This window comes from Drosophila miranda, chromosome XR (assembly GCF_003369915.1).
Source record: "Drosophila miranda strain MSH22 chromosome XR, D.miranda_PacBio2.1, whole genome shotgun sequence".
Taxonomy (NCBI): domain Eukaryota; kingdom Metazoa; phylum Arthropoda; class Insecta; order Diptera; family Drosophilidae; genus Drosophila; species Drosophila miranda.
Genome location: NC_046674.1, coordinates 4812142 through 4839802, shown reverse-complemented (window position 1 = coordinate 4839802; position 27661 = coordinate 4812142). Strand labels below are relative to the sequence as shown.

At 46.0% G+C, this 27661-nt stretch overlaps 5 protein-coding genes and 4 non-coding genes across 13 annotated transcripts; 7 read left to right on the top strand and 2 right to left on the bottom strand.

The window, feature by feature from the left end:
- Positions 1-4702: 4702 nt before the first annotated feature.
- On the top strand, positions 4703-4786 carry Trnal-cag. The gene has a single exon. It is a non-coding gene; the product is annotated as a tRNA-Leu (tRNA).
- Positions 4787-4972: 186 nt separating this feature from the next.
- On the top strand, positions 4973-5056 carry Trnal-cag. The gene has a single exon. It is a non-coding gene; the product is annotated as a tRNA-Leu (tRNA).
- A 1205-nt stretch (positions 5057-6261) lies between these two features.
- Trnal-cag lies at positions 6262-6345 on the top strand. The gene has a single exon. It is a non-coding gene; the product is annotated as a tRNA-Leu (tRNA).
- Positions 6346-6530: 185 nt separating this feature from the next.
- Trnal-cag lies at positions 6531-6614 on the top strand. The gene has a single exon. It is a non-coding gene; the product is annotated as a tRNA-Leu (tRNA).
- A 1353-nt stretch (positions 6615-7967) lies between these two features.
- Positions 7968-11682, top strand: LOC108151826. 3 transcript variants are annotated; one of them, XM_017280692.2, is made up of 4 exons: positions 7968-8285; positions 8687-8836; positions 10115-10379; positions 10439-11682. In XM_017280692.2, exons 2-4 carry the CDS (start codon positions 8688-8690, stop codon positions 11318-11320), a joined length of 1296 nt encoding a protein of 431 aa, XP_017136181.1. In that variant the 5' UTR covers positions 7968-8285; position 8687; the 3' UTR covers positions 11321-11682. The 3 variants fall into 3 exon arrangements, with proteins under 3 accessions (XP_017136181.1, XP_017136182.1, XP_017136183.1); XM_017280693.2 differs by lacking the exon at positions 7968-8285 and adding an exon at positions 8526-8610; XM_017280694.2 differs by lacking the exons at positions 7968-8285; positions 8687-8836 and adding an exon at positions 9873-9977.
- A 656-nt stretch (positions 11683-12338) lies between these two features.
- Positions 12339-13711, top strand: LOC108150764 (borealin-like). Of its 2 annotated transcripts, none has more exons than XM_033387174.1 (4): positions 12339-12592; positions 12653-12699; positions 12898-13073; positions 13133-13711. In XM_033387174.1, the coding sequence occupies exons 3-4, from the start codon at positions 12908-12910 to the stop codon at positions 13534-13536; spliced, it is 570 nt and encodes a 189-aa protein (XP_033243065.1). In that variant the 5' UTR covers positions 12339-12592; positions 12653-12699; positions 12898-12907; the 3' UTR covers positions 13537-13711. The 2 variants fall into 2 exon arrangements, with proteins under 2 accessions (XP_033243065.1, XP_033243064.1); XM_033387173.1 differs by having other exon boundaries at positions 12895-13073.
- An 870-nt stretch (positions 13712-14581) lies between these two features.
- On the bottom strand, positions 14582-17342 carry LOC108153592 (JNK-interacting protein 1). 2 transcript variants are annotated; one of them, XM_017283674.2, is made up of 5 exons: positions 16923-17342; positions 16376-16761; positions 15580-16289; positions 15322-15506; positions 14582-15251 (listed from the first exon to the last, which is right to left on the bottom strand). In XM_017283674.2, the coding sequence occupies exons 1-5, from the start codon at positions 17036-17038 to the stop codon at positions 15179-15181; spliced, it is 1470 nt and encodes a 489-aa protein (XP_017139163.1). In that variant the 5' UTR covers positions 17039-17342; the 3' UTR covers positions 14582-15178. The 2 variants fall into 2 exon arrangements, with proteins under 2 accessions (XP_017139163.1, XP_017139162.1); XM_017283673.2 differs by having other exon boundaries at positions 15580-16310; positions 16923-17341.
- Positions 17343-20835: 3493 nt separating this feature from the next.
- LOC108153552 (tryptophan 5-hydroxylase 1) lies at positions 20836-23285 on the top strand. The gene is made up of 7 exons (XM_017283622.2): positions 20836-21476; positions 21551-21716; positions 21784-21834; positions 21918-22199; positions 22255-22381; positions 22448-22680; positions 22745-23285. Exons 1-7 carry the CDS (start codon positions 20909-20911, stop codon positions 23034-23036), a joined length of 1719 nt encoding a protein of 572 aa, XP_017139111.1. The 5' UTR covers positions 20836-20908; the 3' UTR covers positions 23037-23285.
- LOC108153553 lies at positions 23166-24135 on the bottom strand. Its single transcript, XM_017283623.2, has 2 exons — positions 23868-24135; positions 23166-23808 (listed from the first exon to the last, which is right to left on the bottom strand). Exons 1-2 carry the CDS (start codon positions 23885-23887, stop codon positions 23325-23327), a joined length of 504 nt encoding a protein of 167 aa, XP_017139112.1. The 5' UTR covers positions 23888-24135; the 3' UTR covers positions 23166-23324.
- Between the last annotated feature and the right edge of the window lie 3526 nt (positions 24136-27661).

Below are 27661 nucleotides of genomic sequence, written 5' to 3'. Positions count from 1 at the left end.
ATCAGCCGCTAGTTTGTTTGGAAATTAATGAGATTTTAATAAACTTTTTGCCAAATAAATTGCAGGTCTTTAAGGCAGGGGGCCTTGTGCTGTTTGTGCTTAGCATTTAAATTGCTTTTTGGTGCTTGTCCGCCTTTAAGAGGCTAATATGAGTACTAAGAGATGGTGGCTATGCAAAGATTTCCTGCCATCAATGGATCTGTAAGGGTATCCAACGATTCAACTCCGAAGAATCGTTGCCATCCTGATTTTTCTGATCTTTCGTGTGAAATTTATCTGCCGAGAGCGTGTGAAGAGTATCGTTTGCCCTTTTCCTCTGATTGACGGGACGTTTATGTCGGTTTTTATGGGCAGAGCATTGACGTGCGTCTGTCTTTACAGTGGAATAAATTCCCCAAATGTATACACTTTCAGGGTTTATGACTTTGCAGAAATATACATTTACAAAGGTACAATCGTACCGTATCTGTGGGCTTAATTGGATGTGCAGCGAAACTTACAGAAAACGCGATTCATGGGACGATTCATTTCATTAGCGATTCACGTCGGCGTCGTCAAAATCTGCGTCGACAGATAAGCGCAACGGAAGCTGCGACCGCGACCGCTGTTGGGGCGCTGCTGCTGCTGCTGCTGCTGCACTGCCGCTGCTGCTGGGGAGGAGGAACAGTGGGGTTTTTTCACAAAATTCCTGCAAGTCAATCAACCCGTCAGCTTATGCTTTTGATATCTCTCATTTTTAGCTCTTTTTCGTCTTTTGTTGTGCCTTGCCTGCCCCGCTCCACCGCTCGCCTATTCTATCACTCACAGTGGTTGTTATTTATAGACGGACACATGGAAGCCAGAAGCCGAAATAAAATTAAACGCACAAGAAACACACACACATTTCACACAAGATTTCGTAATTGCATTCGCCGGTGATCGGGTGTTGGGGTGCGGAAGACACACATTAAAACTCTATTCTACATCACTTAACACTTTTCACAACAAGAAAAAGCATAAATTTTCCACAATTCTGTTATTTTCTTCAATCCGAAGTGAAATACGCGCGAAAACTTTCCGCCAAGAAAAATACTGAACCGTCGCGCTGCGCTTTTTTTTGTTGACTGCGACGATGCAGGCAGCCGATCGGCGGAGAAAAAGCTTATTGGGCAGAGAGCAGAGCCGCCTTGACTGTAGCTGTTGCTTCGCATGGTATGAGGAAAGTAGGGTGTGTCTCTCTGGCAATGCCTCATCTGTTGCAAGTGCAGTAACAGTGAGAGAGGTGTACTGGCACTCACAATCTCGAACACAAAACATTTCTGAGAGGGACACTGCGCTGTCACGGGAGCGCTCTCTAGTCATGCCTCACCTGTATTTGATCTGGTGTGTGCTGGCATAAGCGGCAGAGACATAGACAGAGGGTGAGAGAGAGAGAACGGGGTAGCCATAAACTTTTGCTGTTTATTTCGTCTTTTTATTTACTTTGGCTTCTTCACTTGCGGAGAGGAGTGGAGGGAGAGGGAGGCCGAACTGCTGCTGCCAGCTGCCAGCTGAGGCGTCAGCGTCGGCGTCGGCGTCAAAAGCGTGGGTGTGAAGGCAGCACCCGCTCTGCTGCGTCAGGCTGCACGTGCAATGGAAAAACCTCGAAAAAATTGGTAAGAAAATATATTTTAATTTTGAAAAAATACAAATTGCTTGTTAAATTAAGTGTCTATTAGACACGCAGTTAAAACGGGTTTTCAGACGCTTTCTTTGCACTGTCGCTGTCGCAGGCCCCTCGCCCCTCCTCTGTCCCTCTGTCCCACTCTCTGTCATTCTATGTCTCCCCCTAATAACGTATACGCCCCCATAGTATTTTTTCCATAAAACCCGAAATACGAAAGGGAAACACACACAAAAAAGCCGCAAAAACACTCAAATAACAATGAAACCTGTTAATTAACTTTTGTACAAATTTGGCATAAATGTCGCGACATAATATACTACAAAAATATTCGAAAAAGATCCAAAAAATATTGGATGGAGAGAATACGAATTGATTAATGCTCGACCAAGTGGCAGTCGAAGAGGTCTGTCTGCAGTTTGTTTCGGACCAAGTCTCTTTTTGGCTTTGCTTTTTTTTGCGGTGGGAGGGGGGGGGGGGGGGGGTATACTTTGAAGTGTTCTCCGATCTGACTTTGAACTTGAAAAGGAGCATTGACTCTGGTTATGGGGAAATATTGATAAATCGAAAATTAATTGAACTCGATTTTGGGCGGAGTCTCTGGTGGGTTTTGAATGGTTTTCGACTGGAAGAAAGATTGGAAACTGCAATAGACAATTCGGGCGAGGAATTGTATAAGTGTGCTTAGTACCTTAGGTTTTCCATTGAGTTTTATCGTTCAATGCTCAGTGGTTAGTGATGGATTAGCGTAAGAACAACCTACCCTTGAAGTATTGTACAATTTATCATAGAAATCATTCGAACTTTCCGAGTTGATCGTAAGAAAGGAGTCCTGAGAGGAATATATGGAAATTTACTGTTGTAAATATGATTGTGGTGGAAATATCTCTTTCAACAGTTTTATAGAAGAATTTTCCTCCATAATTATGATATTTTAGCTGTTAATTGTTATGGTATATCAATATATCATTTATGATAATCTAAGCTAACAGATTTAAACCTCTTTGAGTTTTGGACTCAGAATTAACATTGACTTAATCTTTGACAATTAGACAATAACTTCATTAGTCGCTTGCTGGCACTAAGATGGATTCAAGGTAGTCTCTCTCTTAGCATTCATGCGGGCTGTGCTGTTAATCCCAACTCCATTTGCATTGACCCCACGATTGACCCATCCGAGCCCGTCCCCTGCCCACTCGATGCATAACCTTTTGTGAGTATGCTAGGAACTCCACTGACACATGTACGCGTGTGTATCATTGGGGGGTTCTACTATGTTGTATTGTTGGGGTGTTCTCTATGGTTCCATGGTTCTGTGCTCCATTGTTGACCCACATATTTCCCCCCAGAATTGTTATGGTAATTTACAACCTCCAGTTAAATGTTTGGAGCTGCACCCAACTGTTGTTGCAGTTGCAACCGCTCCTCCGCTCCTCCGCTGCTGCCCCACCGCTGCACTGCTGCACTGCTCATTGCTGCCTCTGGGGGTTATTTATACTATTTGTATGGTGATAGAGTTGACAGTAGCACAAATTTTGATTGATCACTCTTGATTGACATTCGGGCAATTTGCTAATTCTATTTTCGAGCGGAAAACTCTTGGAACATTGGAAAATGTGTCGCCTTTGTGGGTCACTCTGGTTGTGTGTTGTGCTGTGTGTGTTCGGTGTGTGTGGTTATGCTCACTCAGAGGCCTTTCTGAAACCATTCTGCTCACTCAGAGATCATTAATCATAATGAATGCTATGGCGATTGCGATTGTCCCTACTTCGAAGCAATTGCTGTCGGATTGAGGTAGTCATTGAAGGGGTCTCCGTCTCCGTTTCTGTCTCTGTCTCTGTCTCGGTCTCCACACACTCGAGAGTTTAACGAGCAAATTAATGGGAATTATGCATGCTGCTTGGCTGCTTTAGCTGCTTGGCTGCTGGGCTGGTTAAAAGCGTAAACTTTAATTAACTTTGGCTGTCAGGTCGGTCCGCAATTGCCGTACAGCCCGACGGACACCCGATTAACATATACAAATGCCTATCAAGTGTCTGCCATCGCGAACGGTCTATAAAAATGGAAAATATATCCAAACGCGCAGTCACAGGCTCAAAGTCAAAGTGGAGCGGCCCGGGCTAATTGAAATGCATTGAAAGTGCGTGAGACCAATAACAGCAGCGGCAGCAGCAAGTCGTAAAGATATGCTGGGGGATTAAGACTATGGAATACCCGCTAAAACGATCCATAAAATCATCTATGTATATGTATTCGCTCACACTTGACAGTACGCAGTACGGACTAGTGCAGGATAGCCCCCATGTTATCCCCCTGCCTGTCGCATTCATCCGCTCGAACACCATATACCCTTGACACTCCCCCAGCACCGGGGTATACCCAACCGCACCGACTGCTACTGCTGCTGCAGCTGCGTGTGAAATGTCAGGCTGTGGCAAGCTCCGGCTGGTTGACATTTACCAGACCTGCGAGTAGTAGGCCCAAAATTCGTAGTCTCGTGCACTCTCGCATAACTTAATTACTCCAGAGCTCTGGAGGCTTGGCGAACGTCTCTATTCGAGGCGATCTCTCGCCCTTCCGCTGCCGCTGCCGCTGCCGCTGCTCTCCTGTAGGCCAATGAATATTACAATTTAGGCAACTGTCATTTCTTGCATAATAAATGGGAATATATAAAAAAAGTGACACTTGCCAATCTGCACCGTGTGATGTATGACGTTGACCTGATTTCTGCCTGCTTTTTATTATCATTTCCATCGGCTGCATGTTGATTTCTCAGGTACAAAACACAATCCGTGTCTTGTCGAACTGTCTGCCCCTGTCAGTACACACCTTTCCGTGACGCGCCGCCGAGCGGCAATTTGTCTTTGCCTCTGGGGCGCCATTTATAATATTTCATCTGGAATTGTTCGCCGGCCTGGGGTGGTGTGTGGGCAGCAGGTTCAAAGTGTTAAGTGTTAAGTGTGATTGGGCCTACATGTGTAATACAAGGCGTATGTCCATCGAGAGGTACCATTCCATAGAACCGCTTTGGCCCCCTCGCCGCCTGTGGCAGCCACAAGAGTCAGGATGGCCGAGTGGTCTAAGGCGCTGCGTTCAGGTCGCAGTCTACTTCTGTAGGCGTGGGTTCGAATCCCACTTCTGACATGTTTTTTTGCACCTTTTTCCCAAAGAAAGTTGTTTAGATTAATGGTTAATACTTTATAGGATAAAATCTGTAGTAAATCTGGCGATTATGTTTTATTTAAATGATCGTAGCTTGATTTGAACTCTCTAAAAATACTCTTTAACTTGATTGGGCGAGTAGAGGTCCTGACTCTCGTTGTTTCAACAGTCAGGATGGCCGAGTGGTCTAAGGCGCTGCGTTCAGGTCGCAGTCTACTTCTGTAGGCGTGGGTTCGAATCCCACTTCTGACAAGTTTTTTTGCACCTTTTTCCCAAAGAAAGTTGTTTAGATTAATGGTTAATACTTTAAAAGATAAATTTTGTAGTAATCTGGCGATTGTGTTTTATTTTAATGATCGTTGCTTAATTTGAAGGAAGCGTTTTCGACCCCATAAAGTATTTATAGTCTTAATCAGCATCAATAGCCGAATCGATTTCCTCATTCTGGACGTTGATATGCAATGACTGCATCTTTCAAGTGGCGGTATATAGTTTCTAGTGAATCTAATAGGAATCATGAAGGCTATCTACATCACCCTTGATCAAGTTGTGCTCATTTTTCTACGATCAACTAAGGATATAGCCATAGCCATGTCTGGGTGTCCGTCCCGATCCAGCGCCTAGATCTCAGAGACTATAAGAAGTAGAGCAAGCCAATTTTATAGACAGACTCCTGTGATATCACAATTTTGACACGCCCTTTTCCGCCCCCAAAAACCAAAAACCGCCCTCCTAGAAAACCAAAAACGAAGGATTGGCGGACGGGGCCATACTGAATGGCCATCGGGTATACATATGTAGATGTAGAGTTGCGGTCGCAGCAGCAACTCACAATGTTCCCGCTTGTTTTCAATGGTACATAAGACAGCGAGAGAGAGAGAGAGAGAGAGAGCGAGCGAGAGAGAGAGATCGTATGGCCATGATTAGCCATGAATCGGAATGGGACCATTCCCCCTCGTTTGTAATGAAACCGCGGAGGCATCTAACGAACGTTACATGCGTTGCGTTACCAAATTCTGGGATAATCATCTACCGTTCCGTTAGCCGAGATTGGGCCATTTTTCTGGGATTTTGTTTTTTAGAGATTTCATTATGTTAGACGGGCTTTGATGAAAAACTTCTATCAAGAATCATCTCTCTCATAGGAGATAATAGAAATGGAAAATATGTGCATATGTCTATAAAAATACCAAAAGATACCGAAAAAGTAAACTTTTCCTATTTGTTGTTTATCAAAGTTATTGATAAGTTATTTAGCTATTTTCATTGACTTTTCATGTTTATCGTAATGTAATGCTTTTTATGTAATAGGTTTCTGCAGTGCTACCTGAAGTTACAACGTCGAAATCTTCCCTTCCTTTCTTTTTCATTTAATTCTATTCTATTCTAATTATATTTTTTTCCAAAAAAAAAAATCCTTCCTCGAAAACAATGTTCTGTCAGAACGGTTTCTAAGAGTCAGGATGGCCGAGTGGTCTAAGGCGCTGCGTTCAGGTCGCAGTCTACTTCTGTAGGCGTGGGTTCGAATCCCACTTCTGACAAGATTTTTTGCACCTTTTTTCTAAAGAAACTTATTTGATTAATGGTTAATACCTTAGAGGATAAGGTTTGTAATTAATCTGGCCATTATGTTTTATTTAAATGATCGTTGCTTGGTTTCAACTCTCTAAAAATACTCTTTAAATTGATCGGGCGAGTAGAGGTCCTGACTCTCGTTGTTTCAACAGTCAGGATGGCCGAGTGGTCTAAGGCGCTGCGTTCAGGTCGCAGTCTACTTCTGTAGGCGTGGGTTCGAATCCCACTTCTGACAAGAATCTTTTTGTGATTTTTTTCCATCTCATTCCCTATACAAAGAACGATAGTTGTTTGCCTCTCCTGATCTTCATCAATTAGCAAGCAAATTCCATGATGAGGGGCGCCATAAAAAATTACAAGTAAATCAATTTGTAGCCGCCTAATTGTCAATATTCCAATCACATAATCTGCTGGCAGTTAACGACGATTGCCCTCCGGCTGTCGCTCAGACATACAGAATAGACCACACAGCGATGATGGGCGATGTCGATGGGAATTATCGCCGTCTGGCATCGCCGCGCCGGCAACGGGGGCACACACTTCCACTCGGAGAAGTCTATTCATTCACTTCAATCAGACAGAAATTAAAATGCTGACTGAGCGCGATTTCAAATGCAGTCAGCACTCCGCTCCGGTCGGCCCACTCACATCTGTTCTTGGGAAAAACAGATCGGGCCTATCTATAACTATGCTTCTTTTCTGTTCTGTTCTGTTCTGTGCCCGTAGCCATAGCCGGTCATAAAATGCAATCATCTTGAGCACACACACAGACAATTGACAATTTGGCCGGAATAATTAATTGCTGGCAAAAACAATGAAAATTAACCCCCACCTCCCCATCAAAATATGTAGTTAGCTATTAAACTTTTATGATGTGCATTTTAGCGCCTGCAAGGCCTGGAAAATTGAGGCTGCCTCTGGCTACGAGTACAACTGATGGAACAATTGACAAGTGACAGCCGATTTCCATAGACAATTCGAGTGGGGTGGGGGTGGGGGTGGGGGTGGGGCGTGGCTTGGCTCCAGATGGAAAGAAATATGAAATATGAGTGATGTGACAAGTGGATGCTTATCTTTAGTTCCAAGCCCCTTCTTTTTCAACGTGGTTTTCCTCCATCGTCTAATGAGCAACTATTGAAATTTATGACAGTGTCGAGCCGCCAATTGATTGGCTTTTAAATAATAGTCAAATGAGTATTTGCCAGCCGCAAATTGCCTGTAAAATGTATGTAATTAATGAACAGAAATAGCCTGAAAAACACCTGCGTTTCTACGAATTTTTATTTATGGAAAAGCTTTTAAAACTATTAATTTTGAGTTGGTTAAACTTGTCGATTCAACATTGCTGCTAAATTTATGACTCCTCGTAATTGATAAGCGCAACTGCTATCCAAATTTAAATTTTAAACGGAAAGCAAAAGCTCTTACAACGATAATTAATAAATCCAAAGGAAACAAAAAGTTGAGAGCTTTTAACTGAAAGAGATCCACATGCTCATGCTCTCTCTGCTCTCAAAAACCAAGCTTAATCAGCTTTCAAAAGCTTTCTGCGCCTTCAAAACGACGAAAATGAAACTTTGGTAGTCATACCGTGACGTAGAGAGTAGAATCATCAAGAACAGAGCCCGGGCCTGAGGCACGGAACGGCACCCAGCGTTAATTAAGATAAGCCATGCCATTCGAAATCAAAGGAATTCATCTGAAATTGAATTTTAACGTGTTAAAAAGCCCCCAGTGGAAAATCGTCACACTGATAACAACGGCATTGAGCAGCGGATAGAGAGAAGCGCGGGTATTCAACTTAAGAGTGCAGCTTCGGTGCAGCAACAGACTGAGAGAGATAGAGAGAGAGTGAGAGAGAGAGTGAGAGAGAGAGAGATTAGGAGGAGGAGGAGTAGTGCAACAGGTAAAAATTATGTATACTAGATTAAAAAAAAGGGATGATGCGAGTTAAAAGTAAATGAGTCAACCATTTGTGTGGAATTTTCATCGGTTTTTTCGTAAATATTAAACGGCCAGACAGCAAGAGCAACAGCAACAGTAGCCAGCCAGCCACGCGGGGACCGTGTAAGCTCTAGTTCTACGAAAGCTGAAAGCTTTACATAATGCAACAAAACAAAGCTGTCGACAGAGTGGGAGCGGTGTGTGCTTTTCGCTCTTTGTGGTTTTTCACTGCTGACGCTGGTGTATTGTTGTTGCTGTCTATGGCCTCCCTAGCATGCTTCAGCTAAGTACATGAACAAACAGCGCAGCATTACGCGTACATACTACGTATTACTTTCTTATACGTACATGTGTTTCTTCCAGAATGACGAGCAATCTGCAGATAAGCCAGGCAAGGTCCCTGCATCCCAGTGCCCAGACTTGGTTGGCGGCACCTTCGAGGATTTGTCTGATGGGCTGCCAGGACGTGAAGCAATCGGAGCTGCGTCGCTTTCCAGTCAACGATGCCCAACGGTGAGTTGCCAGAATTTCCATAATTCCAGAACCACAAGAAACCTGTTTACATAGGAATTCGTTCCGTCTCCAAAGCTTTACGATCAAAGCTTAGCTTGTTGTTTTTTTTTTGTTTTGCCCAAGACAAGAGAGAGCTTTCGCTTGTTCCTCTTCGATTATTACCAGTCAAAGGTTATTGAACTGTCTGTGTCTCTCTGCGATCGCTTGGATATCATAGAAAATTTCAATGCCAGCAAAGTGCATTTGTGTGAGTGTTGCAATTATGCTGATGTGGGTGAGCAGCAGCTGGAGGAGGGGGCGCGTCATTGCGTTTATTTATAGCTCTCACGCTCTCCTTTAATGCATGTGGGGGCTTCTTCTTCTCTTCCTTTACATCTTTCTCTCTCTTTTTGTTGTTATTCTGTGATCTGCAAAAACATTCTGTTTGCTTTGGCATTGGCCATGGAGCTTAGGGTGGACCGTGCTTGCTATGCCCTTTGCATAGGGAATTACTGGTATGATTTTGATTTGATGTTTGCACTGTATCTGAAAACATCAGTTAGTTAGGAGAAGATACAAAAAGTGGAGGATTCGAATTTACAGTATATGTATGCATGTAGGGGCAACCATAATTTACGTCATAATATTCATGTAAACCATGTAGCATGGTCCACCCTAATTGGTTGACTTGTCGACTTCTTGCCTATCCATAAACAGTATATGAGCACTTCCACCATCATCCACCACAGCGTCGGCAGCGCGAGAGGAGAGGGTGGAGTAGAAGCTGCGCTGCAACAACACAACACAACACAACAGAAATGTGCCGGTATTAATGCAAAGACATGCATGTCGCTAAACTTCCGTTCAGCTTTCGTTCTCATTCTCTCTCTCTCACAGACTAACCAAGCGCGTGTAAGTAATAGAGGGAGAGAGCATGTGCATGAGCATAAAAAAGCTTTCCTGACACAAAACTTCTGTGCGTGTGTGTGCTGGGAGAGAGAGAGAGAGAGAGTGGGATCTAATTTGAAAGCTGCGGCGGGAAAGCGTCCAAAAGAACAAAACTTCAATGCAGTTTTTGCAGTAAACAAAGAACTGCCAAGGCGATTGCACTATTTGCGCCATCACTCCCTCTCTCTTTCTCGCGATCTCTGTGGAATAATTGGTGTGTTTACCTACAAGAATGGTTGTTTATATTTGATAAATGGTTGATAAAATGTGTTAAGTTAACTAAAAGTTGGGCTTCGCAAAAAACAATACTCTCGCACACACATACTAATGCTATCCATGCTACTCTTGCAGCTGCAACCATTGGCTTCGGCATTTCGGTGTGAGCGATCAACGTGTGGAGAAGCTTGGCGGTCTGCAAAAGCTTCGCATCTGCTCCAGGCATTTTCAGAATATGGCCAAGACGCGCATCAAGATGACGCCGCTGCGCAAATCCAAGGCCATACCAACAACAACAAACACAACAGATACAAATACTACAGGAGGAGGAGGTGGAGTAGGAGCAGTAGGAGCTACAAAGCCCATTGTGGATAACAACACCACCATACAACTGGTTAATGTAAGTCAGGCCCTAGCCCGTACCATTGGACATCTTAACAATCGTCTTCTTTATTTCAGATCCCCATAAGAGATCCACAGAAACCGCAACAGGCCAAGAAATCGGTGACTACCATCACCCCCGTGCCTCAGCGCTCTCACTCCATCTGCTCCTCGGCCTCCAGCGATGTGCAGTCCATCAACTCCGACTACGAGGTGGCACTGCCACTGGCCTCCCTGGTGGAGTCATCACATAATGGAAATTGTTTCCTGGAGAATGGAACTACTAGCCCGAAAAATGCCATTGATCGCCCGGAGAATGGCCAGCCGAAGAAGCGGAAGCTCTACTTGATCACTGAGAAGTCGGACGAGAAGAACGGCCATGATTCAGAGACGAATGGCCAGCCCAAGAAGCGAAAGATGTTCGTCGTCGTGGAGCAGGAGAAAGAGTCCGTGCCCAAGAAGCTGATGATTGTCAGCGACAAGCCACAGGACAATCTCACCCAGCATTTGGAGAAGCTGCTGCCCCAGATACTCAACCGTATTCAGGACAAGGAGCAGAAGCAGGCGAAGCCGCCTCCTCTGGCAGTGACAGTGAAGGAGAAGCCGGTGGTCCACAGGCCCCACATTACATTGCCGCCCAAGAAGAATCCCACGAACTTTGTCAAAATGGAACCGGACTCGGTTCAAGCCACAGTCTCCGTTGTAGCTCCACTGCCGCCACCTATTCAATGTGTCAAGATCATAAAGTCCGAGAAGGAAGAAAAGGCAGAAAAGGAGGGGGAGGCCACAAAGATGATTTCCGAGACCAACATTAATCTCTCGCCCGACTTTCGCTTCCTCATGAAGATCTTGCCGAAGTTGGAGCAGTTGCCCGAGCCGCACAAGCAGGACGTGAAGCGGTCTATTCAGATCTTCGTGGAGAAGAGCTACAGTATCTATGGCAAGAAGAATCAGATATAAGAACATACATATATACATATGTAGGTATACAGGAAGTATACTCGTCCTAATTCTAATATTCGTTTGGTCAAGTTCCCCATTTATTTGAGAAAAGGCATTTTTAATTACGTTGTCTAAGACTGAAGCAGAACCAATTTAATTTTATAAGCAAAAGCAAAAGCAGAGCTGGAACAGCCATCCCATCCCCCATTAGGATGTTAAGCAGACCAAAATTTGATATTACCCAATCAAAGACAAAAATGGGTACATTTTGAGAGAAATAAGCCATACACAAGCATCTAAGCATACAAGACAGAAATGTTAAATTATTCGAAAGAAACAATTTCTATATTGAATATAAAAAACCGTTTTATTGAGCACAACTATCTGGTGTTTATTTCACTGGGAGCGCTTTTTGAGATGTGGGCAGGGTTTTGAAAATCACTCGATCTGAGGTACTTTAACGAACACAGGAAGCTATGTCTAGTCCAAATGGGCCCACTAATTGCAGAGAGAATTAAATGTTTTGGACTCCATAAAATCAAGGATGAGACGCCGCACGCCCAGGTCGGGTATCAAATATGCAACAAAATGTTCTCCAACCAAGGATCAAGGATATTTTCCCCTGTTACCCATACATACCTACTTTCCTTCGCTATTTATCATTCGATCAGGGCGTGCCACACCTTTTTGTTATCGGGAGAACATCCTCGTTCGATTGCAGTCAGATTCGGATCAAAGACAATAAGGTTTAACGTTTTTAACGTTATAAACCGCTATAGCTCCACCATATCTAATCCGATCTTGGCGGGACTCTCCTCCTTGTGGTCGCGATAGTGTCCCCGATCGTTTTCGAGCACTTGGGCATTGAGAACAATAAGGATATTGCCTCTTAAGCGTTATTCTGTAATAGATTTTAAATGAAAATAAAAAATTAGGATCAAAAATAAAAGAATAATAAAATAATAATAATAAAATAATATTTTTTCTAACCAGATTTGGCAAATCCATTAAATCATCATAGTCATATATCACCTATTTAAGTAGGTTTCGTTTAGGTTCAGTTTGAAAATGACGCACTAGTGAGTGCTATTACCGGGGCTACCCCGTTTCCCACCAATCAAATTCTATATCACATATTGAACAAAAATCAAGTTCAAACTAACGTTCATCGTAGTAGCCCGTAAATTATTGTAACAAGTAACATAGGTTTCCAAATTTCATAATTCAATCGGCAGTAGAGAAGGAAAGAGTTACAAAATTCATAATTCAATCGGCAGTAGAGACGGAAAGGTTAAAAAAAATTTATAATTCAATTGGCAGTAATAATACAAAAATATTTTTTCTACCCAGATTTGGCAGATCCATTAAGTCATTATAACCATATATCACCTATTTAAGTACGTTTCCTTTAGGTTCAGTTCGAAAATTACGCACTAGTGAGTGCTATTACCGGAGCTACCCCGTTTCCTATCAATCAAATTCTGTATCACATATTGAACAAAAATCAAGTTCAAACTAACGTTCATCGTAGTAGCCCGTAAATTATTGTAACAAGTAACATAGGTTTCCAAATTTCATAATTCAATCGGCAGTAGAGAAGGAAAGATGCCTCGCCGCCGAGCTGTTTCACGTCGTAAGCCGATGACCAAGACAGCTGACCAAACGGAGATGGTATGTCTGGCTCAAACCAAGTCCGAAGCTGCTCTGGAGGAGACCGATGAGCTTGAGAAGTGCGCCAAGAATCAAGTGGACACTAACACCAAGCGGGAGGGTGAGTGAATGCAAATGATTGGTAATATATTAACGCAATACACACCATATCCTTTTCAGGTACCGAGCCCCCAGACAGCCGAGCTCGCAGCAGCTCCTCTGATCGCGAACGTTGCGGCAGTCCCCAGGGCTCCCAGCCGCCGCACCCCCTCGAACAATCGTTGGACCAGGATAACCCCTATGATGTGCCAGCCGTAATGTTCGAACGTTGGCCGCGCGCCGATGAGTTGGTGCTCTCCGACGCCGGCAGCCCGCTGGCTTTCAAGAAAAACTGGGATGACTGTGCTGATGTGTACATTTACTGCCAGAGTGGCGTGATCACCGTGAGGCCCTACAAAATGAACCCAGTGCCCAGTAAGCACATTATGATGCAACTGGACGAGAAGGCACTCAAGCAAGTGAAGATCTTGCATGCCCATCTGGGAGTGCTTATTGACATGGCCTCCAAAGTGGGCGAGATGTAGGATATATGGAGATCGAATTAATAATGACAGACAGCTACACTTAACACATACATACTTCATACGTCAATATTTTATTTCGACTCCTTCATTTTCATATTTTAAATGGCTCTGTTCAATTGTTTCTTTGTTGTTGTTCGCTTGCTTGTTGGTTGTAAAATGAATTAATACATTTAAATAATTTTAAATAGATGTATGTAAATATATATCTATGTTTGAGCCTGCAGAAGTTCCTTTTCGTCTCAATTTATTTTCTAATTTCGATTTTTTAAACATTTTGCTATTGTGTTGCATGTGGGTCCGTGAGTGTGAAAAAGAAGAGAATGGCATGCCCAGATTGGCCCCGACTGAAGGAAATATCCTTGATCCCTGGACTCCATCAAATCAGGGACATCCTTTCGTGGCACGCCAGGATCGGCCCACAAATAACGGAGCTGAGGGTTTCGGCTAGCCCAAAAAGTATGTCTGATATTTTGTGAATGGGCCATGCCAGCCCAGAAGTATGTCATACTTTAGGGACTGTACACAGTAGTAGAGTTTAAGCGAGCGGGAACTTTGTGAGCCGCGGCAAGGGCCACGGCTTTACTGAACTCAATTAGTATATACAAATGTGAGCTTATGATTGATGTTATTTATACAATAAATTGTATATGTGGTTGTCACTGTTCGCAAAAGGGTCCAATTGATTTTTTCCCACGAACAATTTTCATAGTAATCGCTCGAACCGTTTTTATATATATTCGATTTGATCAGTTTTCATTTTCTTAAAATTTTCTTTACATCTTTCTCTGCTTTTCTATTCTCTCACAAACAACAGCCGTTTTATCTAGTTCCCTTTTGCCAGAGCATGCACACTGCACGAGGATGAGTGAGATAGAGCGATAGAGAGAATTAGAGGGCGCGTGGAAGGGAAGCTCAGCCTCGGCAATTTCTTTGTTCCTTCTGCTATAATATTGATCCGATCTGATCCAATCTGCTAGATATTCTCCAGTAATAAATCGGAATAATCGGCTTGATCGGCTGGAAAGGATAGTAAAGGACAATTTGCTTGGTTTTAATATAGATTTTCTTTATATATTTCTTTGTATACATATATATTCGAGTGTATGCACACAACTGCTTGGATTAACACATCCTAAAACTGGGCTTTGAATGATGCTCGTAATACTTAGGGAGTTTGATGATGGGGTTTTGGGATTATTGAGCCTCGTAACAGGGAGAGAAATCGAAGTAATTATTTGTTAATTTGGGACACTACTTTGGCCTCACTGTGTTTTGTGCTGAAATAGGGGCTGTCCAAAGTGTTTACAGGAGTTCAAGTTATTTGTGGTGTTGTGTGATATCCTGGGTCTTCGTTTATAAAGTGTGTTCTTAGAAAGGGAAGCTATTACTGATTGCCTTGAAGCGGTTTCAAGAGTGGGATTTACAAACCTAAAATTAACTATTTACATGTCTCGGATGTTGCACCATTTGTAGGAACAGATAAATCATATATGTATTCAAATTTTGAATGGAGCTTGCGGGATTATACAAATTGGTTATAAGTTTCTCATTTTGATGAAGGGGCAAACATTTGTTGTAGAATTTTATTTGTATTATTTAATAACCGCACAAAAAATACATCGTATGTTCATCGTGCCCGATCCTACTCGATGTAGATGTCCTCGATGGGATAAGCAGTTTCAATGAATTTCTGATAGAAACGCTGAAAGGCCCGTCTGAGGAAAGACACAAGAATATATGTTAAGGTTTATCTTTGTGAGCATTTGATTTGAATGAAAACATTACCCAACTGCCTCGGCCACTGGCCTGGTGGACTCTGAGCCCTTGAAGACGTGGCAGGCAAAGCGCTGCACTGTGGGATGCTTCGTAATGAAGCCAATGAAGCGATGATCGCGAGGGTGAAATGCACAGAACGAGACGTTCTTCAGCGAGTAGAAATAGTCGATGCAGGGCTTCTTTTCCTTTTTGTTCTAAGGGAAGAAGAAACACAAAGGCTTCCTGAAGGATGACTCATTAACAGTTAAAGCGACATTCAGTACTTACATTGGGGCCCGAACGATCCACCATGCGTAGTCCCTGATCGGAGACCTCCAGAATACAGGTCTGTCCGGTGGGGGAGGCACCGTATTCGCCCACGATTTTGCGTACCGCTTGACAGACCACGCCGGTGCCCTTGTGCGCCAGTGTCTCTACGGATCCGAGGTATCCAAGCAGATAACGCTCCTTCTTCACCAGCTGCACCGTCGGATCGAACTCGTTGTAGTCCAAGTCGACGGCATAGGCCGACGGGAAGATGCCCTGCCTTCCTGTGCGCAAGTTCACGCCTTCGCACCACAAGTCCTCGGCCTCCTTCTGCACATAGATGGCATCGCCGATCTCCAGCTCGATCTCGTCATGGTGTCGTGGCACAAACTTGTGCAGTCCGCGGTGTGTGGCCTCCAGCATCTCCAACTGCCCGAAGGGCACGCCACCGAATGGCGGAGGAAATGGTGACTGGGAGACGGGCGATGTGATCTGTGGCGACATGCTCTTGAAGTCATTCGGCGAGTGCGCTGTACTATGGCCACTGTCCACATCCCCCAGGCTCTGCAGCCGCTCCGAATCGGGGCTGGAGTCTTCATCCATTAGATAGCCGCACTTCAGCGACAGGAATGAGCGTTGTTGTCCGGTGCGCGGTGCAGCCAAGGGACCTCCAATGATTCCGCCGCCTCCAGTTCGAAACTCATCGGCCAGCGATCCGTAGTTAGTGCCACCTAAAAGATGCAGAATGGAAGCTGCAACAAGGCCATGAGTGGGTAAGACTTCAGCTACGAATGGGGCAAGGATTCTGTCTACTTACATTTCTGGTTTTTTGGTATCTCGGGCAACTTGCGACGTCGCCGTGTGGCTGCCGCATTCGGAGTCAACAGATCCGTGCTGGCGCCAATGGTCACGGGGGCCGACGAGAGAGCATTGGGGGCCATTCCCATGATGCCGCCAATGGCATCCTGATGGTTCAATGGGTGATGCCGATGTGAGTTGAACGAGTCGTTTGTGTCGAGAGAACCGTCCGATGAGAGTGTGACTTTGAGACCATCCCCCAGTTCGTCGTCCTCCACTTGGCGCAGCTTGGGCTCACGTTCACGTTCCGCCATGCCCATGCCCCCAATGCCATCCTCCTGGTCCGAGCCATCGCCATCGCTCTTCGAGGAGGTGGAGTCCTCCATATCATCGTTGGGAATTAAACTGAGGCAGAGTAGATGAATTGATTTGAGGACAGAATATTGAAGGACAGAACACGAGCGAACAACATCTTGAAAATTCGATATTTCAAAGAATGTTATCCAGAGGTTCTTTCGGAGCCACGTGTTTCGTTCGAGGAAAAAAATACTTTTCTTTTTACTTACGAGTAAAATGCATGGGAATTATTCTTCTTGTTGGCCGCTGCACCTGCTCCAAATGTGGCAATCGTATGTGGCTCAAATATCGGCCTATGGAACTCCTCGAACTCACTGTCCGCCATGGCAAACACTTGGGCTGCTGCTGCCAGCTGCCACACCCACACGGACTCAAGACGTTGCAAGTGCCTTCAATTAGAGGAGCTGCCTGAATCGGAACTCTGGACAATCCTCCCAGGAATCGGACAACTTTTCCACAGTTTTCCCAGAACGAACTGTCCAATTGAGTTAGAATTTTCACTTCTTCATGCGAAAATCGATAATTTCCTTGACGTTGTCTCGCTGCTGCTGCTGCTGCTGCTGCTGCCTGGCTCTCGCACGAGTACTTGAGGCTTTGGCTCTGGCTCTGGCTCTGGCCCTGTCAGATGTCCAGACACGAGTATGCGTACGCGTATTACTGCTGCTCCGCTCTGCTCCGGGGAAATTTCAGAGGAATTTCAGCTGTCTGACTTTCTCTCTATTCTCTCTTTTTCCCTCTGGACGCTCTCCAAACTTGTTTTTGTTTACAAGCTCTGCGGCGGTGGATTCTCTCTCTCTCTTTCTCTCTTGGGGGTTGACAGGAAACGCGCATGCGTCTGTACCGTACATCCGATTCTCATGCGCTTGGGGGTGGCTTCAGAATTGCAATACTGTTGCGCTTTGGCTTGCGAGACACTGCCAGGCCTGGATCTCTGATGAAACGAGGGAGCATTGCAGTAGGGGCAACAAAATTATGACTTGGTGCAGACATATGCATTTCTCGAATGGAATGGAAGTTAATCATCAGGAATTCAATACTGAATAATTAATAAGGCATAAAGAATGTTGTGAACTACATTTACACTGCCTTGATTGAAGCTTGATTGCTTCTGAAGCCAGGCAAATCAGTGACAGACCGATAAGCTTACTCCCAGTATTCTCAAAGTTATTCGAAACAATATTCTTGAGCAGGCACCAAGTAAAAGTACATAGAGCTGCTTAACACATCCTCAAAGCTGATGAGACCTCAAGGGTGTTTCTCGATGTGAAACAAGCCTTCGACCAAGTCTGGCACAAGGGAGTTTTATGCAAACTAAAGATTCTCTTACCCGGCTCATCATCCACCTGCTACAAAGCCGTTGTGTACCTTGAATCCGCGGAAGATCCAGATCTAACCTTCAATGGAAATATTATTCCACACAAGAGTAGTCACTGCCACCTCGGAGTCCACTTTGATGGAAGTCTGACTTGGAGACCACACAGCAGAGCGGCTGTCATAAACTTAAAAAGTGTCTGGAAAAGGCTATGATATTTCCCATATGGGCATACGGCATTCAAGTCTGGGGATGTGCAGCGAAGACACATCCTCAGAAAATATGAATCAAGCAAACGAAGGCTCTAAGGGCGATGACAGTTGCCCCTTCATTGGTTCGGACCACCATGCTCGACAGAGATCCCACATCTCTACAATTGGGTATCCAGTAAACCACTAGCGTAGCCGATACAATGCTAGGTTGTCGAATCATCTAAACGGAGCAGCTAGAGGAGAACTGCACACTCAAATCCCATGCAGACTCAAACGTCTACACCCCTCGAACACTAAAAGTAGACAAATTTTTTAAATACTAAATGGAATAGTAAATAAATAGTAAACTCTTAGATGCAGAAGTAGTAATCCCAAGAAATACCGAAAATATTGAATCATAGTTTAAGTAAAACTGTTTTCTAATAATAAGTAATAAATACATACATATTTATACCCGATACTCAGTGAGTATGGCTCCCCAGAGGGTCAGAGGGCGCACAATGCACGATGAAGAGTGTGTGTGTGAAAGAGAGGGAATGAGTCAGCGCGTGGAATTATTTGCTCCTTCCTGCTTTAATAATAATCCGATCTGATCCAGATTCGGCAATCTGCTAGATTTGGTCTCTATCTATGATTCTGTGAGCTTTCCCGTATCCTCAAAATTGTGCATGCCACAGATTTTCGTCATATAGCCCCATATAGTACTCTTTGAGTACTAAAGACTACGTATATACAATCTACAGACCTGTAACTGATTTTCGTTGAAGAATCCCGTGGATCATCTTGAACCAAAGTAAGCTAATGTAATGGATAGTTTTTCCCTGCTTTTCTGATGGAAATATCATGCAGTTTTGTATATCCGCACGCGAAAATAATCCACAATATCTCAGTATAGTCGGGAACACCTGTTTTGGTTGAATTCTTTCAGTTAAGAACTGATTAAATGGGTTTAAAGATTGAAGTTTGACAATGACAATTTTGTGGTCCAGAATGTTCTTCAAGCAGAAACCATCCACTAGATACCAAACATTGCCTGATTTTATTGAATAAATAATATGCACATGCTGTAATAGCTTTAAAAAGTGTGCTCTGGGCATCTGAGCATCTGAGCATCGAGCACCCAATGAAAACATATTAAGTGTTGTTTGTGTTCCCCATTGTGTCGAATCAAAATTTCATCCCCCATGCGAATTAGTTGCAGTAACTTAATTATGCCGAAAAATCAAGGAAATTAACAACTGCCATTCATCGTGACCTCGTCTCCGTTTCGGTCTTGGTCTCCGTCTCCGTTTCTGTCTGCTGCCTTTTTAGCAGATTGGAATGGGAATGGGGCAAGGGGCAAGGGGCGAGGGGATGCCATGTAGTATCCTTTGAGGCACAGGCTCGGGCGGTGCTGCCGGTGCCGCTACCATAAATCCATCAAACGCTTGTGCAGCTCTCGTGAACAAATAAAATGTGTTTCAACGTCCCCGCAGACCCCACCACCCAGCACTGTCGACAGACAGCATCGTTTGTCGGTCAATCAGTTAGCCAGCAGCCATTAAGTTTATCGCTTCAGCTGATGAGCCCAAGGACACCCATTCCCATTCCCAATTCCATCAGCATCCTGAGGCATGTGGGATGTGCCACTCCAAAGGCACTAGCACTCTCCCCCATTGGCATCCGCTTTCGCATATTTTAATAGTCAAGTAGCCATGACTGTGGCTTCCCCGGGACGCTGTTTGCTCTTCTCGAAGCGCAAACAATTGAAAAGAAAACCCCAAAGAACGGAAAAGAAATTGCCATTTACTCGGGGATCTATTATTGACTCTGTCGCTTCCCTGGCTCCGTGTCGCTCCTCCTCCAGCGGTGGCGACATGAAAGCATCAAGTGGTTGCGCGCTCCTGCCACGTGGGTGGCAACAGTACCATCTCCTCCATGGGACCATTACCATCCTTTGACCATTCTCAATTTGTGTTTTAGAATCTGTTCGGCGTATTGATTTTTCTAGAAGGAGTTTGTGGAGGAGTTCGCCGAGGTACGCACCTCTCACGGTACGTTAGTTACTGCTGAGACCCGCATAAATTCAGCATTTGGAAAGTCAAGCGCAGGACTCGCCCCTCTCTCCCCACTCCGACCAGCTCCCCAACATCCCTCAGCCCTATATCCTTCCCCCATTCGGAACTTTCAAAGTTGTTGCTGCTGATTAGAAAGTGAATCAAAGGCGGGTGCACATCCATCCCTATCAGGCAATGCCCTGCCACATTTCCAATGCAGGCTGCAGATGAAAGTCGAGGTGCTTCTGTTGCAGGGTATCATGACGTCATGCGTTAACGCTTTAGCCTGATTCCAGGATGATTTGGCCAATCAGAAAAAGGAGCAGAGCCCACCCCCAACCCCCAGAAGCGCAGGAGGTGGGGCCTGTGGCTCTCACTTGTAGCTTTTATATTCTTCAACGAATTTATCTCTATGCCATGCCACGCACACACTTAATAAATACAATTGAATATGTATATGTGTGCCACCTCTGCGATTGCATGGGCATGGGGCACAGTCACTGCTCTGCGGGCCGCCTATAAAAGGGCTGCCACAGCCGCAGGATCTTGCAGTTGTCGCAGAGTTGCTCATCCGACGCGTGTGCCCCGTGCGAAGAAATCTCCTCAACCTTTTTTTAGTGCAGTGCAGTCCAGTGATGAGTGCCTCAGGGAAGAGTCTCCTCGGTCTGTGGCTCTACAGGAGCGGCGAACAGGAGTGGGCCGTCAAGCAGGGCAGTCCCCTGCATCAAATCAAAAAGGAGGCCTCTGTGGCCGCCGCATCCAAGTCGCATGCAAGTCTCTCGCGGCACGCGTCGGCCCCAGGCGACAATTTTCTATGTTTTTCGCCTCCTCACAAGCAGGATCGAAGCGCGGTGGAGCCTCCGCCCAGATTGGCCATCGGCGGGCCGGTGGACACCTCACGGCAGCACTCACCTGGCGAGCGTATTTCCATAATTTTCACGCTCCGTAATCAGGTGGGAAATCTCGCGCGGGCCCTGCAGGTCTTCCAGGAGCTGGGCATCAACGTGCTGCACCTGGAGCTGTCGCCCCTGGAGATGGGCACCAATCAGGCGGACGTCCTGGTGGATGTCGAGTGCGATCCCCGTCGCCTGGATCAGGTGGTGAAGATGCTCAATCGGGAGGTGGCCTCCGTTAGCTATACGTCCGTGAATGCCACGAGTCAAATGTCCAGGGCCCCATCGCTCTCCGCTTGCTCCAGTTTCGGTGAGTTTTCTCGCATGCGAATCCCGGGAAAGTGCGCGGAAATACATTCTCGGGGATCTTCTGCTTCGGTTCAGATTTCGGTGACATGGTCTGGTTCCCCCGGAAGATATCCGACCTGGACAAGGCCCAGAATGTCCTGATGTATGGCTCCGACCTGGATGCCGACCATCCGGGCTTCAAGGATCCCGTGTACCGCAAGCGGCGCGAACAGTTCTCGGCCATAGCCAACAATTTCAAGCAGTAAGTGACACGACACCTGCCCATCTTGCCACATCACGCATCCCCTCTCCTCACACCCCTCATGCAGCGGCAGTCCCATTCCACGCGTGCAGTACACACCCGAAGAAGTGAAAACTTGGTAAGTTTTCCAATTGAGTTTTCGCCTTGGCCCAGGTGGGGGCACAGATTGATTTTGGTTTGCGAAAACTTTCTCCTTCGAAGGGGCACTGTTTTCCTCGAGCTGCACCGCCTCTACGTGTTGCACGCCGTGCCGGAGTACATGGAGAACTGGCCGGACCTGGTCAAGTACTGCGGCTATCGGGCGGACAATGTGCCACAGCTGCAGGACGTGAGCGTGTACCTGAAACGGAAGACGGGCTTCCAGCTGCGTCCTGTGGCCGGGTACCTTTCGCCGCGGGACTTCCTCTCGGGCCTGGCGTTCCGCATCTTCCACTGCACGCAGTACATCAGGCACTCTTCGGATCCGTTCTACACTCCCGAACCGTGAGTTTTTCGGCTGTTATCCCGCGGGGGGCTTTTCTTATGCCTTTTCTTGCAGGGACTGCTGCCACGAGCTGTTGGGGCACATGCCGCTGCTGGCAAACTCCAGTTTTGCTCAGTTCTCGCAGGAGATTGGCCTGGCGTCCTTGGGGGCCAGCGATGCGGACATTGAGAAGTTGGCAACGGTGGGTTTTCGGGGCTTAAATTCCTTTCAATTCCTTAAGGTTTCATCCTCCATCTTCCGTTGCTAGCTCTATTTCTTCACTGTGGAATTCGGGCTTTGCAAGCAGGCGGACAGCAGCTTCAAGGTGTATGGGGCAGGTCTGCTGAGCTCTGTGGCAGAGCTGCAGCATGCCATCACCGCCGGACCAAAGATCAAGAAGTTCGATCCGGAGTTCACCTGCAAGGAGGAGTGCATTATCACCTCCTACCAGAATGCCTATTACTATACAGACTCCTTTGAAGAGGCCAAGGAGCAAATGCGGTAAGAGTCTTCCTTCTGAGAGATGTGTGGCATCCCACTTCCACAGCTAGTTTCTCCCCTTCAGGGCCTTCGCCGACAGCATTCAGCGTCCGTTCGGTGTGCGCTACAATCCGTACACCATGAGCGTGGAGGTGCTCTCCAATGCCCAGAAGATCACGGCGGTGGTGAGTGAGCTCAAGGGCGACCTGAGCATCGTCTGCTCAGCCCTGAGGAAGATATCGGCCACCGATGACAATCTGGATGTGGAATGTATAGCCAATATGCTGCACAACAGCCTGAATGTACGCGGAGCAGCCTCCGGAAGCAAAGCCAGCAGTCCCGACAACTCGGACAACTCCACGGCGGAGGAGAACTAGGGATCTCGATGGCAGATCGGGGAAACGGAATCGGAGTATTTGGGACCATTTGTTTAGAAACGAAACTACAATACAATCTACTATACACCATATATCGTATATGCAATATATATCGTATACCCGTGCATCTCTTTGTCTATAACTAATTGTTGTTTATTTGCAAAGCCTAAAACTATCTAAATGTAAAGGCACTTATTATAAATACAAGTAATACAAGTAATAAAAGTCGCAGCATCTTGGTGTACCGAACTTGCACTTGCACTTGTATGAGTAGGGGATTATAGTATCCTACTTGTAGATCATATCACAGTCGCTGTTGATGAGCAGCTTTTTGCTCATGTAGCTGGTCACACACTCGACAATAAAGTTGGGGATCGTCCAGAGGTTGAAGCTGAGCGCCAGCGAGCGCCACTGCTGCAGTATCAGCCGCACGTCGTACAGCCAACCGAAGCGATGGCCAACGCGCTTCGACACCTGGGACGTCACGCCACGCACCACACCGCCGGCCAGTCCGCTGACGCTCACACGGCGGCGGCGCTTCCTCTCGCCCGATTCCTCTCCGGAGCTCGATCCCGAGTTCGAGCGAGAGTGCGATCGCGAGCGAGAGCGAGAGCCCGATCTTGAACCAGATTTCGCGCCAAAGGTCAGGGCGCGCTGCTCAAACTCCGGCTTGAGATCGACGCGTGGCGCGATTTGAATGCGATCGACTGTGTCACAGATTTCCGCATTACTGATGAGGATCCCCGCCACAATGTACATCATCTTGAAGACCCTATAATGGAGGATTGTGGGATTAGTAAGGGCAATCGCAGGAAGAGCCAATGCACGCACCTCACTGTGTGTGAAAACATCTTGGGCTGTGGTTTTAAATATATTTTTGCACTAGAGAAGTGCCACGCCTTATCAGTCCAGTCACTGGCTTTCTGCTGATAGATCTGGCCGATCTGCTGATTTATTTGCTAGTTTCTATGCTTCGAGCACATGTGAACAACCTGCACCTGCACCCTGTCAACGTCTCGCTCGTTCTCTCTCAGGAAAAGATGTTCCGCTTCGACTGCTCTATTCCGCTGCTTGAAACCAACTGAATGCCAGGGCAGTGGATCGCCCATCCATTCCTTAAACATTCGGCAGGCGATAAGGCTGCAGTTCCAATGCTAATGTTTGTGTAGATATGATCCCATCCCTCATTCAAGTCCATGAGATTATTATTATTAGTATTTTATGTGTCTGCAGTTCATTGGAGGTGCTGTCTCTGTTCTTATCTTTCGCTTCTCATTCTTTGGCTCTCTCTCTCTCTCTCTCTCTCTCTCGGCTTCTCTTGTGATAAGACCTCCTCCTTATCGATCACAATTTTATGGATCACTTTTTCTATGGGACGACGACGGCGTCAAAATAACTCTGAATCGCTTGGAAACTACGTAATGTTTGCCGTCTCTCTTTCGTGCACTTTGGAACCATATTCACATTCCCATTCCCATCCCCATTCCCATTCCCATTCCTATGAACTGTATGAGTGTTCAGTGTTCATTCCCTGAGAATGAGATTACCCATTGGTATGGGCATGGGCCGATGTTTCGGGTTCGGACGGTCTGTCCCATGTTCTAGGTCCGTGTGCTGGCCGGCCTTAGATTACGAGTAGTGCTCCGTTCCGTTCCGCTTCTCTAATCTCTGCCAGAGATCTCTTCCACCCAGACACCTGCAGTTTTTGTCAATACCTTGTGTGTGTGTTCCAGATAGAGATAGAGGTTCTGCTCTGTCTCCCTTCCACTATGACTGTCTTGTGGCAAAGACTCTACCTGCAACACGGACCCTGGAACGGAACCCACCCTAGAACAAGTTTTGTCTTGGCTCCAAAAATTCTCATCAAATTCTGCTGTGTGCTAGAAAGGTACAAAAAACGTGCTTTCATCACTAGTAGCCTTGTATAACAGCTTTAACGGACAGAAAGCTCTTTTTTCCAGGTTTTCAACACTTATCATGAGCTCAAAGTAACGAAACAGCTTTTTCTTAAGCTTTCTTTACGGAAGGCTCTTTTCTTTTCCAACAAGGTGTACTTTTGTATCAAGTTTATTCTTTCCGAAGCTTTATTAACGAAAAGCTCTATAGCTTTGCAAAAAGGTGTACTTTTTTATAAAGCGCTCAAAAACGAAACAGCTTTTCCTGAAGTTTTATTTACCAAAAGCTTTTTCTCTTTCCAAAAAAGGCAAATCTTTTTTAAAGCTCACAATAGCGAAACAGCTTTTCCCGAAGCTTTCTTTTCCTTTCCATAAGGTGTACTTTTTTATAGAGCTTAAAGTAACGAAACAGCTTTTACCGAAGCTTTATTCACCAAAAGCCCTTTCTCTTTAAAAAAAGTTTAAGGCACTTTCTATAGAGGAAAGTTAATTCTTAAGACATCAGTCTGATGATAATCTAAAATATAAAGAATAGAATGAAATTCTGAAACTCTTAGAAAGGGCTCCCCATTACTTGTAACATTTCTCTTGTCTGTCCAGAAGATACACTTTCTTCACGTTCCTAGAACTTGAGTAAAGTGTAGATACTAGATATTTCCCCTTTTCAGTGCATACCGAAAAGAAAGGACAACCGAACGACAAAGGACACCCGTCCACAGCCAATCAACAGTTTGTCTACCGCACCGCAAGAACCACTTAATTTGTTAACTTAATGAAGGCCTATCCTATCAACAGTAGTTGACTTTGTGCCACAGACACACCAGAGAGAGAGAGAGAGAGAGAGAGGGAGAGAGAAGAGGTGTCCATCCTGAGGAAATTCTTAAGCAACACAGAGACGCCACAGAAATTCCCACATAAATTATGCACAAGTCCAGAGCCAAGGGTCGAGAGGCTTGACCACTGTCGTCCGGCTGGCGTCCAGTCGACAGGCAGGATCCGGATACGAATCCCTGTTCGTTCTGGTGGGGCGGGGCGGGGCGGGAGGTGTGTGTAAAACAAGATTATTTACAAAATGCACAGCAAACCACAGAATCTTAAACACAGCCCCCGAGGGCGGAATGGGTCTGGGATGGAAAGAAAACAATTTTCACACAATTTTCTGGAGCCACACAACGGAAAGGCTAACAACAAACAATCAAACGAACAAACAGCAAAGATACAGCACTCAGGGACGAGGGTGGGGTCGAGGAGGCCAGAAAGTTGGCAGCCAAACAAAAGTAGGGATGATGATGGGCCACGGGGGCATGCGGCTGGGACTGGGACTGGGGCCGGGGCAGGGGCAGACAAGTCTGAGCTGCCAAAAGGTATTCCCCAAGAATGTCGACAATAAGGAGCCAGAGGACGGGAAGGCACTGATTTGTCTCCTCATTCTCTCTGGCTGTTTGTGTGTGCCACAAAACACTTCCTGCCACACACACACACAGACAGCTCCTTCTCCTCATTTACAGAACAGACTGTTGCTGCTGCCGCTGCCGCTGCTGCTCCTTGCTTTCATTCACAAAACACAGCTTCGTTTCTCATTCGCACTGGCAGGGCAGCACACAGAGCTCCTTCTCCCATTCGCACACACATTCTGCTTGGGTGGAAATGGAGACGTTATCGTCCTCATCATTTGGCATCGTCTTGGAGCAGGAAACGGCAGCAACAGAATCAGAAGCAGAAGCAGAAGCAGCAGCCAGACGACGGCCTTGACACACAATTGTGGTCAAAAGCAGGAGCAGGCACCCAGGCACCCAGGCATCCAGGGATCCAGGGATTTGAGGGTCGAGAGCAGGGATAAATGCTCATTCAAGTGTCCAGTCTGAAAAATGGCCTCCCCCTACTCCTGCCACAGCTTGGGGCATTCAAGGAAGCTGCACAAGTCCCACACAGAGCAAGAGAGAGAGAGAGAGAGACAGAGTCGACGAGGCGAAGAGAAGGTCTCGTCGGTTAATTGTGTGTTGCCACCAGTACTTGGGTCCTTGGCTTTCGAATGGGGAGGAGTCCCGAGTCCTTGCTCGTTTCGACTGGGAAATGAAAGCAGTCCTTGGCCTTCGACTGGGGAATGGTTGGAGGCGAAGTCCTTGGTTCTTATGGGGATTCCTGCATCTCCTGGCTGCTGCTGCATGTTTGCTGCACTTCTGGCTGACATTTGCCAGAGCCCCAGCCCCAGCCCCAGCCACAGCCGCAGCCACAGAGTCGTGCCACCAAGTGCCTGGCCAGCCACTTGTTGCTCAAGTGAAATGTGCGACTTGATTGGCCAAAAGTATAATTGAAGGGATGCCAGGGCGCCTTAAAGATTACCAGACGAGCCAGCAGACGAGCCAGCGAGCAGCTTAAATGCAAATTGAAAACCGAATGGAAAATCGGTGAAAAAAAATGGAGGAAGGAAAGCTAACGAAATAACGAAAATCGCTTAATAAATTGGCGAACAACAAAATGGAAATTGAAAATAATGAAAATGCATAAAAACTCACACAGAGCGAGAGCGCGCAGAGGGGCAGAGGAGGAAGCACTTGGAGCTTAAATCGAAGGAAGGACTGGGCAAGTCCGGCAAGGTGTTCCTCTGTAGATGATATATGATGGAACCGCAGCAGCAGCAGGAGCAGCAGCAGGAGCAGGAAATAATTCCCAATCCCCAGGCAAATGCTGGAGGGGGGAGGATGGGGCACATGCAAATATTGAAACGGG

Excerpts from the sequence above, each read along its gene's own strand:
- LOC108151826 (XM_017280692.2), top strand. The coding sequence starts at position 8,688 with ATGACGAGCAATCTGCAGATAAGCCAGGCAAGGTCCCTGCATCCCAGT. Across the intron at positions 8,837-10,114 it reads CCAGTCAACGATGCCCAACG|CTGCAACCATTGGCTTCGGC; the intron begins GTGAGTTGCCAG and ends CTACTCTTGCAG. Across the intron at positions 10,380-10,438 it reads CCACCATACAACTGGTTAAT|ATCCCCATAAGAGATCCACA; the intron begins GTAAGTCAGGCC and ends TCTTTATTTCAG.
- LOC108153553 (XM_017283623.2), bottom strand. The coding sequence starts at position 23,887 with ATGTTTTCACACACAGTGAG. Across the intron at positions 23,809-23,867 it reads ATGTTTTCACACACAGTGAG|GGTCTTCAAGATGATGTACA; the intron begins GTGCGTGCATTG and ends CCTCCATTATAG.
- LOC108153552 (XM_017283622.2), top strand. The coding sequence starts at position 20,909 with ATGAGTGCCTCAGGGAAGAGTCTCCTCGGTCTGTGGCTCTACAGGAGC. Across the intron at positions 21,835-21,917 it reads CCCGAAGAAGTGAAAACTTG|GGGCACTGTTTTCCTCGAGC; the intron begins GTAAGTTTTCCA and ends TCTCCTTCGAAG. Across the intron at positions 22,681-22,744 it reads GAGGCCAAGGAGCAAATGCG|GGCCTTCGCCGACAGCATTC; the intron begins GTAAGAGTCTTC and ends TCTCCCCTTCAG.
- LOC108150764 (XM_033387174.1), top strand. The coding sequence starts at position 12,908 with ATGCCTCGCCGCCGAGCTGTTTCACGTCGTAAGCCGATGACCAAGACA. Across the intron at positions 13,074-13,132 it reads CACTAACACCAAGCGGGAGG|GTACCGAGCCCCCAGACAGC; the intron begins GTGAGTGAATGC and ends TATCCTTTTCAG.
- LOC108153592 (XM_017283673.2), bottom strand. The coding sequence starts at position 17,038 with ATGGCGGACAGTGAGTTCGAGGAGTTCCATAGGCCGATATTTGAGCCA. Across the intron at positions 16,762-16,922 it reads AATTCCCATGCATTTTACTC|TTTAATTCCCAACGATGATA; the intron begins GTAAGTAAAAAG and ends ACTCTGCCTCAG. Across the intron at positions 16,311-16,375 it reads GATACCAAAAAACCAGAAAT|CTTCCATTCTGCATCTTTTA; the intron begins GTAAGTAGACAG and ends GCCTTGTTGCAG.